Raw genomic sequence first — 13129 nt, 5'->3', positions numbered from 1 at the left:
GTGTGTGTGTGTGTGATAGTGTATGTGTGTGCATCAGTGTATTTATTTATATGTAGTGTGTGTGTTGCGTGTCTATCTGTGGTACAAAGGACTTGTGCATACATTCAATTCCTGGAGATGGACCTATAGACTGGAAATTATTGAGACTTCCGGTTCCGAGTCCCTTCCTGGGCTACATTCCAGCATGCCCTCCCCACTTGCTGGGCAGTGTATAGGAAGTATAACCTGGTAATGCTCTCTTTTCCAGCCAACTTTGGAAGATTCTGTATTCAGATGTAAAACTCTTTTTCCTAATGGTCAGACTTCTTGGACTAGAAGCAAGAATGGGAAGCCCTCCATTCAGAGAACTTACATAGCCAGCCTCAGAGAGGGATTCTTTTGCCATTTGTCCATACATGCAATCTTCATGACATGTTTTGGAGAACAAATGCATTTTCTTTTAAAAAAATAGCACTGTAATAAAAATGTTAAATCTTCATGCAGCCCTGGATTGTTCTCACCTCTTCACATATGTGTAGCTTTTAGGGATCATAGAGTGTGGGGCAGGGCTGGGGACAGAGTTAGAGATAGAGCAGGGAGTGGGGTGAGACTGGGGAAGGCAGCTTGGAATCAGCTGCCTTATACAACTCAGTGTTTCAGCCACCTGACAAGGGACAGATGTCATTTCAGGCTTCATTAAGTCTCTGTTAAGATGTCTTGGTGATTCACAATTCAAATATAGATTATACCTAATTTAACTACTACTGATAATGCCTGGTTCAAAAAAAATTTTTTTGAGAAATTTTTACTATAGAGCACATGCACTTGTCAGAGAGACAGAAAGCAAGAAGCCATCCCCCAGAAGGGTAGCCATACTGCATTCCTTTCTCCTCCATTCTCCTCTCTCAGGATTCTGGGCACCCACACACACTCTCGATATGAATTTTAAGCTGCTGGGTCTGGGATTTAAACCACAATCGACCACGTGGGAGTCCAGTGTTTTAATCACTATGCCACCTGTTGAGCCCTCTCTGGCTCAACTTTACTCTACTTTTTTTTTTTTTTTTGGAGAGGTTTTTGCTATAGGGTGCATGCGCTCGCCAGAGAGAGAGAGACAGAGAGACAGAAAGCGAGAAATCACCCCCCGGGGGGACAGTCACGCCCCAATCCCTTCTCCAGTCCCCTCGTGGGATCTTGGGCACGCACGCACACGCACCCAGCGTGAGTTTTAAGCCACCGGGCCCGGGACGCAAACCGTGGTCGACTACATGGGAGTCCACGGACATAGCCATTACGCCAACTGCTGGTTCCCACTCTCACCATTTTAAAGACGTTCATATTGTCCATTTTATTTCTTTAAATGGAGAATGCAAAGTAAATAAATACATAAATAAATAAATAAATAAATAAATAAATAAATAGATTCTTTCCATTTAAACATTTGTAGTTTAATTTTTAAGGCACAGAGTTTATATAGATCATTTTAACATCTAAAAATACAAAGTGAGCAGTAGTAACATCTGGTAGTCTACTCATTTACCAAGTTTAAATGCAACATTATAAAACTAGATTTAAAAATCTGACTCCTAAATAGATATGAAATAACATGGACCAATGGTAGCACATGCTAAACACAACACAAAAATGTATGGATGATAAAGAAAGCAAAGTGCTGGGGTAAAACTGAGGAATCTGGTAAGTGAGGAGAATAAGTTGCCACTAGATAAAAGATTTTGCTTCCTTTTCCAATTTTTTTTACCAAATCCCAGGGTAGTCATTGCTAATGCATTTTACCTTTTTATATGAATTGCCCAAAGAGCAGATGTATACTTGAAAAATGGAAATTTAGGCATCAACCACATGCCAATACCAAACTCTAAAAGAGTTTTCTGCAAAATGTGTGAATGTTAAGAAACACAGAGCAAGAGATAACACTTAGATTCTGTGAGGTCCTGATGAATATCTAACCAGCCTCACATTTTCTCTTCCAGGCTTCGGGTTGGAGCCTAGCATCTCAGCCCACACACAAAACTGTGCTAAGCGGCTGGTTACAAGGATGGTGGTGGAAAAACCACAGATAAACCAGAAACTCTTTGAGTCAATAGTTTCCACTTCCTCCCTAACTTGACCATTTACCAGAATTGCCCAAGAGCGGTCACTATAAAGTTAATCTCCTTGGATTTTCCCTTCCTCATCTCTACGTGAGACTATAGAGGGGACAGGACCAACAACAACCTGGCTAGCGGCACACTGTCATCACCACTGAAGTTCACTGTCAGGTCTGAGAGCAGCCATCACAAGGAATCAAGGTATGTTTGGTTCACATGTCAACACAGGGCTAGACACTGTCCAAGATACAGCCATTGGGAATGCTCCTGAAGGCAGTCTCCGAGAGAGGGGAGGGGGCAAAAGAATGTAACAGAAAGGGAGCTGGAACCAAAGACACAGATAAGTACTCTCCTCCCCCATTGCCTTTTCTGGAATCAGAGGCAGCAGCATTCTGGGAGTCCTCACAGGTCAAAGTAGAGATTGTTCACACTTCTAGTTCCTGCTGGTCTCTAAAGATCTGAGGACTCTATAATATCCACCTTTTGAAAATCCAGTCACAAGCCTCCTCTCTAGCTCTGTAGTGATGAATCTTTTTGTTTTAGTCCCCGTACATACGACTGAGGCATTATCAAGTGGTCCCCACACTAGTCCTTTAAAATAAAGTAACACAATACCATATTCAAATAAAACTATGTGAAGCGTGAATGCATGTGTAAGGATGTTCACTTATAAGCTATCACTAATTATCTAAGTGTAGCAAAATTTGAAGTGTTCTGCTTTATACTCTCTGATATTGCTTTACAATAATGAAAAAGCATACATCATTTTATAATTATAAAAAGTATTCTCATTGTGAAAAATACTATTAATTTAGAGGAGAAAAAGACACTGTATGATTATGAAAACTATCAGACAGATCAATATTTTCCAAGGAATTGAACACAAACCTAACTTGCTTTGAAATTTAAATTGCACAACACATGCCCTAAATACCATGTATCATGATGTCAGTGAATGTCAAAGTTAACACAAGCTGGGTAATTGGTGTGTATAACAACAGATACTGGAATACTCAATACACCAGCCAGTTGACAAACTATAAGGCCATGCATCATTTGGCATCAAGTGGATCACATTATGGGCATTCTTTTACAAAAGATGGTTACTGGAAGGAAATGTATAGAACACTTTTTGTAGCCTAGCTGACTCAACTGAGAAATAAGATACGAAACACCTAGGTTCACTTCATCCTTTTCGCAACATCTGAATATGCATGTTCAATCTCCTGGTCAGCTGGACATGTATTCGTGAACTCATCCCTAGCATAAGCGTTATTCAAGTATCTCCAGACGCCAGTCATTTCAGAAGGAAATTCAAAATCTCTGTATTTCTTGGCCACAATCTGAAAATAAAGAGGAAACGATCAGTAAAGGGAAAACCCACTAACGCAAGCAATGAAATCAGACAGTCCAGTTTTCAGAGGTGCGTCACATATTCTCTTACTCTTGACATCATCCTATAGTCATTTGGGCTACCCACAGTTGCATTTTGACTTTGCAGTTGGCCATGATAAGTGTGGGAGAGATTATAGAGATTCTGGACTCAGAACAATGGCTCCACACAGCCCTGACCACCAATTCACCACAGAAGATCCTTGGGATCCACTAGAACGAGTTCTCTATCTTTGGGTGGATTTCTTCTTGTTTCCTGCAATTTTTTTTTTCATGTGTTCTGTTGTGGTAGTGCTTGGTATTATTCAGTGCATGATGATGCATGATGAATCTTCAGTTTAGAGCACACCAGGATCATTGGTAAAGTGCCCTCTTTTTCCTACTTGCTGAGCCCTACCTTCTGCAATTCTAAATATGTGTATGCCATTCCTACAGATCTCCATCATTCTGCCATTGAGTAGATCAATTAATTGTAGGCCTATCTGGTAAGGAGGATAGGTTCATGAGCAAAACAGGCACAAATCCTTACCCTCCTAGAGAGCATACGTGAGGAAAGACCAGTTGAGAGTGAACATCCCGAGAAGTACAACAGTGTGAGCTGTCTCCTCCGGCTGGAGGGATACAGTCAGGGCATTAGTCACAGAGGAGGGCCTATCACACTGGGGACTGCATCAGATTCCTAGGGCTGCTCTAACAAATTACACAGAAATGTGTCCTCTCACAGTTCTGGAAGCCACAAGTGCAGAATCGAGACGCCAGCAGGGCCATGATTCCTCTGACCTCATTCTGCAGTCGTGTGGGCTACCTACAATTGCATTTCGATTTTGCAGGTTTCTTTCCTAGTTTCTGGCAGTTCCTAGTTTCTGGCAGTCTCTTAGCTCCAATATTTAAAGAGAATCCTTCCTGTGCATGTCTCTGTATTACATTTCCACTTTTGCAAGGAGACCAGCCCTACTGAAGTGGTCTACCTGCTCTGATATGACTTCATCTTAACTAATTACCCTTACTTCCAAATAAGGTCAAATTCTGAAGCACTGGGGGCTAAGATCTCAACATATGGATTTCGGGTTGGGGGAGAAGAGGTCACAATTCAATCTGGAATAGGAACTCAGGGCTGCAAAGGCCAATTCTGCTTTGTTACTTCCCTGGTTCACTGGTTCCTGGGATGTCTGAATGGAATATGAGAATGACCCAAAACTAGAAGATCTGTAGTTTCTTTCTCAGATTTGGAGACCAGTGGTCATTGGTGCAGTCTGACAGAAAAACAGGACCACATTATTTTTAAAAAGCTTCCTAACTTATTTAGCACCTTTTACTTGAATTCAAACTGATCGGTGTTGCTGTTAAGAATTTTGCTTTCTTTTTGCTTGGCTCATCTTTGGCCATCTTATTTGAATATTTCTGAGTAAATTTTTAAGTATATACTTCGAATAGATGAAATCTTGTTTTTAATCTATTTTCAGAATTTAATACTACTTTGTTTTCTATCTTTTTCTGAGTGTGTGTGTGTATGTGTATGTGTTTCCCTATCTGGTAACTTAGAAAGTCTATGGTCAGTTTTAACTCTTACAGCGATTTCCTATAGAACTTCAAATAATATAGATTTTTTATATTTTTATATTTTTATATGATTATTTGCTAACTTAAAATACTATTTTTTGACTCCTGAAAATTACAAATGAGGAAATCCACATATCTATACTTCCTGCCATTTCTTCTTTCTCCCGTCCACTTCACTGGCTATAAAAACATTCAGGTTCCCTCTCTTCTGACTCTGTCTCTACTCCTTCCACTACAGCTCAGTGCTCCTTTTAGATTTGAATGGCTTTTCTGTTCATTGCCTGTCTTTTTATACGACACGCCTTCTCTGTTTCTGAATCCTTGTTTTGACCATCATTTTATTATTTCATTATACAGCAATTCTTTTTATGTAGTTTCTTGTTTACATTCATGTCATAAATCTTTGTAGCATACAATATGATTTTTCAAAGCAATACTGTTTTTACAAGTGGCTCACAAGTGCTTATTTTACTGAGTTCCAGGAGCCCAGGTAAAAAAAGACTTGCTTAGATATAAAAATTTTAAGTTGTATATCTGTTAAAAGAAAAACTTCAGACAATTTAATTTAGTGGAGTTTGAGCAAATGATTCCAATTGGGTAGCCCCCAGAATGGCTTACAAAGAACTCTAGTTAAGTGATACTTATGTGCTGGAAGACAAAATGATGTACAAAAGAAAGCAGAAGTAAGGGAACTGAGGTAGAGAAATAATTGGATTGATTACAGCTGTTTCTGTGACTGACTGAAGTGTGGCTACTGTGATTAGCTGTAACTCAGGAACTCATTTAGGAAGCAGTTTTCCAAGTGAGGTTGGGGTTTGCTTACAGAAACTAAAGCAGGAGTATACTGGCTTTCTCAGGCCAGCACTTTAACATATCCTTCCCTGAGTTCTCTATAGATGTTAAATCCCTGTTTCTTGACGTTAATATGGTCATGAGGGCATATGAGGCCAGTCTGAATTTATTCCCTATGCAGGTAACTTTACTACTTTATTATTTTTAGTAGTAGTGGCATGAAGGGTCTTCAAAGAATTCATGAAGAATGTATACTATGAAAAAAATGCATGAATTTAAATTATGTTTTGCACCAAAATAAACTTGTACTTTGATTCCATTGTTTCACAAACGTTTTGAAGTACCATGATAATAGCTTTGCTGGTGGTATTAATGTTATTGTCAATATGTCCAAAGAGTTTGTTTTGTTTCATTTTCACTCTCAGTGCCCCATAATGTATCAAATATGTTTCAGGGTATGCACTATTCTGGGGCAATGTTTTCCCAAATATGGCGTGTTTTTTTTTTTTTTTTTAAATAAAGGATCAAGTCATCCATTAGTTCATAATAATTTTCCCCTTGAGAATTTCCCCCTTATCCTTTCCTATTCTCTTGTTCCTGGTTATGCATTCCTGTAATCTCTCTAACCATCTCTGTCTCTGTTCTCCATTTCATTCCAGATGATTTTCCTCAGGCCTATCCTCCCTAATGAATTTCTAGTGTCTTCTGCTGCTTCCTGCTGTTGCTGCTGCTTCTATTGTTTTGGTTTTGTTTTTGTTCTTTGTTTTTCTTTTTTTGAGAGAGAGATTTTTGTTTTAGGGCACATACACTCACTGGAGAGATAGAAAGTGAGAAATCAGCCCCAGGGAGAATGGCCATGCCTCAATCCCTTCTCCTCCATTTTCCTCTCAGGATTTTGGGCATGCACACACATGCACCCAGCATGTGTCCATGACTTGAACCAGGCTGACTATGTGGGAGTCCAGCAATGTAACCATTATGCTATCTATTGGTCTCACCCAGTGTGAGTTTTAAGCCACCAGGACTGGAACTTGAACCACGGTCAACTATGGGAACCCAGCGACATAACCATTATGCCATCTGTTGGTTCCAGCTTCTTGCTTCCTCTAAGAGAACTTCTGGTTTAAATTATTTTGTTTGACTTTACCTTTTTTCTTGAGCTCTGCCAGCTTTATTTTCACCCCTTTGTGATATAGTATTTTTTGATATCTTGTGTTTGGCTTTTTCTCAAAAGATCCATGTTTGCTTTCCTTTCTTTGAGGCTACAAAGTAATTTCTATCTAGAATGCTCTTTAATTTACTGGAGCAGTTTTTGATCATATATGTATTTCCCATATGTCTTTTTCCTTTTTTGTTCCCTCTCTTTATCCTTTTTCCTTGGCCCTTATGAATAATCTCTATTCATATACAGAGGTCCCACTTGGAGTCTTGCTATTTTAAGTGAGCTTTTTTTTTTTCTTTTTTGAGAGAGATTTTTGCTATAGGGCACATGTGCTCACCAAAGAGATAGGAAATGTAGAAATAATCCACCTCACCCCCAGGGGGATGGCCACACCACAATCCTTTCCCCTTCATTCTCCTCTCAGGATTTTAGACATGCATGCACATGCACCTGGCATGAGTTTTAAGTCACCAGGTCCAGGACTCAAACTGCAGTCAACTACGTGGGAGTCCAGCAACATAACCATTACAGCATCTGCTGGTCCCACTATTAGTCATCTTTTTTTAAAATTTTATGTCATTATCATAATATTTTTTATATTACAGTGAATCTTTATATCTTTATAGTGTATTACATTTCTTTTTCCAGTAGGAATACCATGCATATCAGTCAAGACATTACTATCCACATCATCATCATCAGATAGCTTTTCATTATTTTTTTCAGATTATTATCATTATTTTTTTAAACATTCAATCACTACATATCATTTGGCTTACAAAAAGAGTTTACCCAACATGAAATACTTCTCAGACCAGTCCAGTTGAGAATACTATACATGTGATCATCAATAGGTAATAAACCATGGTCAATCATCTTTTAATGAGATAGATCTATTGAACTACCACTTGCTTAAAAATAAAGTAGAGGGCTACTCTATTCACCCTCTCAGCCGACATCACTTCCTTCTCTGCCCCAGGGACATGTTAGAGTTAGGATTAGGACTAGGGTTAGCATTAAGGCTGGGGTTAGGGTTAGAGATAGGGCTGTGGCATCCTGTACTCTGAACCTCACTGATTAGGCAAAAGGTTACCATGACTAAAAATGAGGCTTGGGCAATTTATAGTCTTTCTCTTGACTGCTTGGAAGTTTCTTTCTTTTTCTGCTCAACAGCTATAAAGCAGACGGCCACTTCCCTTTTCTTCTCCCATGCCACTTCCTCTCCAGATTGTTCCTTTGGATTTGCCTGTAAATATGGCACCTCTCTATGGCTCCTCCAACTCTGCCTCCCTAGAAATGTAGCTCAATTGTGGTCCCTTAGGGATGTCACTACTCTCTAATGGCCCACAATATATTCTAGCCTTCGACCAAATAGCATTGGGTTGGCATTTCAGGACTGTATTAATTAATTTCTGAGAAATCTGAACTTCATAAAGAAACAGAGAAACACACATTGGGTCTCCCCCTGGGTGGAGTTTCTTGGCTTTCTAATTGGTGATATGTCATTTTTTATTTATTCATTTTTTAGTTTTATGAAAGATGAACCTAGTACTCCATTTTTTCAGTTTTCACTGAGTTTGATGATTGGAAATAAATAAACCCCTTACTCTCTCATTTATTACCATGATTCCCTTTGATTGCTTTTCATCGCCTCTCAGACATACTCCACCATGCAAGTGCATTAAGCTGTTCGGTACTTTTGAGTGCTAAATGGTTTTGGAGATTTTGCTGCTGCTAGATCTTCTGATGGAGCCATGGACTGGGTCATGTCATGCTGAAGCTTACCCCTCTCACTGAAATTTTAAATTACCTAAGTTTCATAGGAACTAAACATGTACCAATTAATGCTGTATGGTGAAGATAATTCTCTTGCTTAGACTCCCTATAGCCCAATGAAGTATCTGCCCCCATGGACTGTGTGAACCTAATGTGTAACTTCCTAAGGAACTCTTTGACTTCTCAGGGCCAAGGAGCACGGATAGTGAAAGTAAAAGTAAAGGGGCTGAGAGTACTGTAGAGAGACCACAGCAAAGGAGTCCAACTATGTGACCATCTGCCTTAGAATCCCAGAGGTCACCCAAGAACTTACCATGTACTAAGTTGGTGGTAGGCTAGGGCCATGCATTTCTAAAAGGCTCTCCAAACAATTCTGAGGCCTACCAGCATTACAGAACCACTGGTCTAGGAAGTCTTTAAATTCTAATAATATATGACCCATGACTCAAATCACCTTCTACTATTTGGGAAGACAGAACACCAAATATGGCAGAGGCCCATCAAGGAGCTGTCAGGTGCTCCCCAGATATTGAGAGTTTATGTTAAGAGATGACATGACATGCCTTTGTCAGCCCTAGAAAGAACTGAATATACCCTTACAATCACCAACAACTGAGTTCAAACTTTAGCACTCCCAGATTCTACGCATCATTCTAAGGTTCAGATGTTAAATACCAGAGCTTTTCTCAATTTGCTTTCAATTCACTTTTCTTTAGGCTATGGGGGTAAGGATGAGAAAGAGAAACAGTGAAGAAGAGTGAGAGGGAAGCCAAGTTTCCTGGCCCTTCTTTTTTTTTTTTTTCCTTTTTTTTGGAGAGGTTTTTGCTATAGGGCACATGTACTCGCCAGACAGACAGAGAGAGACAGAGAGACAGAAAGCGAGAAATCACCCCCAGGGGGGATGGTCACGCCACAATCCCTTCTCCTTCATTCTCTTCTCGGGATCTTGGGCACGCACTCACACGCGCCCCGCGTGAGTTTAAGCCACCGGGTCCGGGACGCAAACCGCGGTCAACTATGTGGGAGTCCAGCGACATAGCCATTACGCTAACTGCTGGTCCCTCCTGGCCCTTCTTAAGAATCCGAATCCCATCACTCCATGTATCTGACACTTGGGGTGAACAGAAATAAGCCTCAAACAGAAACAAGCTAGAAGTTTTCATTTGAGAATCTACATTTCAGATTGTTTAAATATCTGGCCCAAGCACAAGTCAAAACAAAATAAAACAAAGCTTATTCAACCACTCAACACGTGTCAGAGGGAAAACCAGACCTTAATAATATGGAGCTTGGGTAAGAGGTTACAGTCAGCCAAGGTGAGCTCATCCCCATCCAGGAACTTCCTTCCAGAAACAGTGACATCCTCGGTGCTGTAGGCATCTATTTCATCAGGCAGAGGACTATTTAAGTAATTGTCCAGTTTCTTCAGGGCCCTTAACAGGTTCTTTTCATAAACTAAAACAGAAAGGCAAGAAATTGCTAAGATGGACTATGCAAGGTAATGTCACTTTTCTCTAGCTATGAAAAGAGGTGTTTGCCTCCTTTCCTGAGATGAGGCCATTTCGCAATCAACATCGGGAAGTAGACTAGTCTGCTATGGCATTGCTAACAGAAATACTCAACACTGGGTCATTTATATAATAAATGCTTATTTGACTCAAGATCCTAGTGGCTGGAAAGTCCAAAGTCATCAAAAAAAGGTAGAGGGCAGAACTTCAAACAGAATGTGGTCTGTACTCATGTGGGCTCCACCTGCCTCATTTCCTCTCCTTGTAAATGCAATCATGGGGATGCTGCCCTAAACACCTAATCACTAATCTCTTCCCAGAAGCTTCACTTTCCTACACCATAACTGGATCAAGTCTTCATCCTTTTAATCCCACTACAAAAGCTCAATACATGAACTTTTGAGGGACACATCATCAAAATATAGCAGGAAGTTTGGATTTTGAATATATTAATTAAAGACTTACTCCTCCCTGGAAAATTATTCTACTATCTACATAATATTGCTCCTTCTAAAACTTACTTATTATGAGGTAGGCCCTGGAAGAAGCATCACTTAAAACACCTCCCAGAGTGCCTCTGGAGACACCTAGGTGGTCAATATTTTTCTCTAAAATTGTCATTTTCTAGACTCCCAACCACTAGAAGAAGTGCTCAATCTCTTGAAATGTATGTATAGGTTCAAAGATGGAGGTACTTTTCCTAGTTTCCAGACTCAGTCTCTACCCTCTGTGAAATGAGTCAGAATTCTCAGGATCTTCTAAGCAGCCACACTAGAGGCAGAGTAGAAGCCCACATGGAAACAGAAATGGGAAGATGGCGTACTCACTCTCATTTGCATCCTTCTTGGTGTTTTTAATAAATGCTGAGAATTTGGCAAAGACATCATTTCCGGCAGAGTTGGATTCAGGGTGTTGGGTCCCCAGCTTAGGGTACCTTGAAAAGTTAAATATTGGCGTGTCACAGATAAATATCTAATTTAAGAAATAAAATGGGGCAAAATGTTGTTCTCTGAATGGATATAAAAATGCTCACTTCCATTTTAATGGTTCCTTAATCTGTTTTTATTATCAAGGTTGGGAAGCAGCACACTCTGGGGAAAGGTGCTGGAGTGAGAAGCAGGACATAGAGCTCCGTCTGCCTTCACTGGTCTTAGTTCCCTCCCTAGTGAAATGAAGGTGGTGGACAAGAAGGTTCCTTTCCAGGCTCAACACTACATAGCATTTTCTCCTGGCACGCTCTCCTTCCCTTCCAGCAGTCAACCAAAGAACCAGCTCACCCACACACAATCGACCCACCTCCTCTCTACTTCCTGCCTTCACACGCTCAGTGCCACATGCAGGCGCAGAACAGTGACACCCAAGCCCCTCTATCTCAAGGTTTCCAACCTGACTCTGCGTTACCTGCAGTTCACCACAGTCATGACTAAGGAAGTAAGCGCCCTAGGCCACAGGAAACCAAACCACACAGCCAGGAGCTTTAGAATTGTCTGTTAAGGGAATGAAAGTGACAACTGAGTTGTGAACAGTGGTTTTATGAGGCCTACCTTGGGGGAGCTAATTTCTCCTCTAAGAACTCCTCAATCTTATTCACATCCGTCTTGACCTCACCATCAAAAGTCATAAAAGGTGGGTTTGTTCCGGGAGCCAGGTCTTGCAGGTCTGCTGGTTTCCTGGGTGGGAGTAAACATCAGTGTGTGCAGTGGTGTGTGCAGGTAGCCATAAGCATTTGGGTTCATTTCCAAAACTTTAGCATGAATTTCCCCAATTAAGAGAAACAAAACTTGAGAATTTCAACGTAGATTGTGGATTTGTGAAATGCCTCACTGGTGAGAACACTAAATTCATTTATTAATGATGATGTGTTGAATGACCACACCCTTCTGTGGCTCCTTTCTTGGACAGTAGGTGACACAGTTCACCCTACCCAGGGTTATCAGCCAGGATTTATGTTTCTGAGAGAGACAATGCTAACCAGTAACTGGGGAGGCTACCTCCTCCTCTATTCCAGTGGCAGTCCATCTGATACTGCAATTACTCTGCCTGGCCCATGTGTGGCCTTACGTTCATGCTCCTGACAGACAATGGGCCTCTCTGGATATCACCCACAGGTTCCAGGTGTGTTCATGTGCATGCTTATGTGTGTGCGTAGGGAACTAGGCACAGTTATTTCAATAATGCAGAACCAGGGCTAAATGGTGGTACAGTGCTCAAAATACAAACACCATGCTATGTGAGAATGACCCATGGAAAGGTTCTGGGTTTGCATCTGAGACCTCCTTGAGTATTCCAGGCATATATGACCTTGGCTGGCTGAGGATAGGTATAGAATCATGGTGTCAAGAGCCTGTCAGGGTGCTGTCTGTCCCTCTATCTCTCTCTGTCTCTTTCACTCATGGAGGAAATTATTAAATACATCTTTAAAAAGTAATGCAGAAACCTTTTCTTACCTTTTTAGGTCCACTGTCGTCACATTAAATATAACGCCCTTTAGCCAGAGTATCATAAAGAGACGTTGAGAAAATGGGCAATTTCCGATACTCTCGCCATCATAACCAGCCTGCAAGTGGAAAAACAGTTCTTTATCTGAGTTGGTCCCACAATTATAAATGCCAGAAACCACAATACCCATGAAGAAATCATCATAAATTTTTATGAGTGGTCATGATAGTGTAAGTATCCTTCTGTGGCCATGTTGCTCAGCCTCTATATCAAGGTGGAGGTGGGAGGGGAGAGAGAAAGAGCACAGATGTACACACACACTGCAAGGAGCATTTTCTCTCTTTCTTCGCCACCATCTCACCACTTCCTGTCGTGCTGGGCCTCTGAGTAGCTGTTCACAGAATGGCAAGAGG

The 13129-nt window shown here is 40.8% G+C and overlaps 1 protein-coding gene across 1 annotated transcript in view; it reads right to left on the bottom strand.

The window, feature by feature from the left end:
• Positions 1–1420: 1420 nt before the first annotated feature.
• Positions 1421–13129, bottom strand: part of CLIC6 (CLIC family member 6) — a 49333-nt gene continuing 37624 nt past the window's right edge. Inside the window, exons 2-6 of the mRNA XM_006153920.3 lie at positions 12725–12834; positions 11822–11947; positions 11105–11211; positions 10043–10224; positions 1421–3430 (exon numbers count right to left, since the gene is read on the bottom strand). Coding sequence (XP_006153982.1) covers positions 3269–3430; positions 10043–10224; positions 11105–11211; positions 11822–11947; positions 12725–12834 — 687 coding nt within the window. The 3' untranslated portion in view covers positions 1421–3268. The remainder of the gene's footprint in view (positions 3431–10042; positions 10225–11104; positions 11212–11821; positions 11948–12724; positions 12835–13129) is intronic.

This window comes from Tupaia chinensis, unplaced genomic scaffold, assembly GCF_000334495.1.
Source record: "Tupaia chinensis unplaced genomic scaffold, TupChi_1.0 Scaffold000392_1, whole genome shotgun sequence".
Lineage (NCBI taxonomy): Eukaryota > Metazoa > Chordata > Mammalia > Scandentia > Tupaiidae > Tupaia > Tupaia belangeri.
This window is presented reverse-complemented; position numbering and strand designations above follow the sequence as displayed.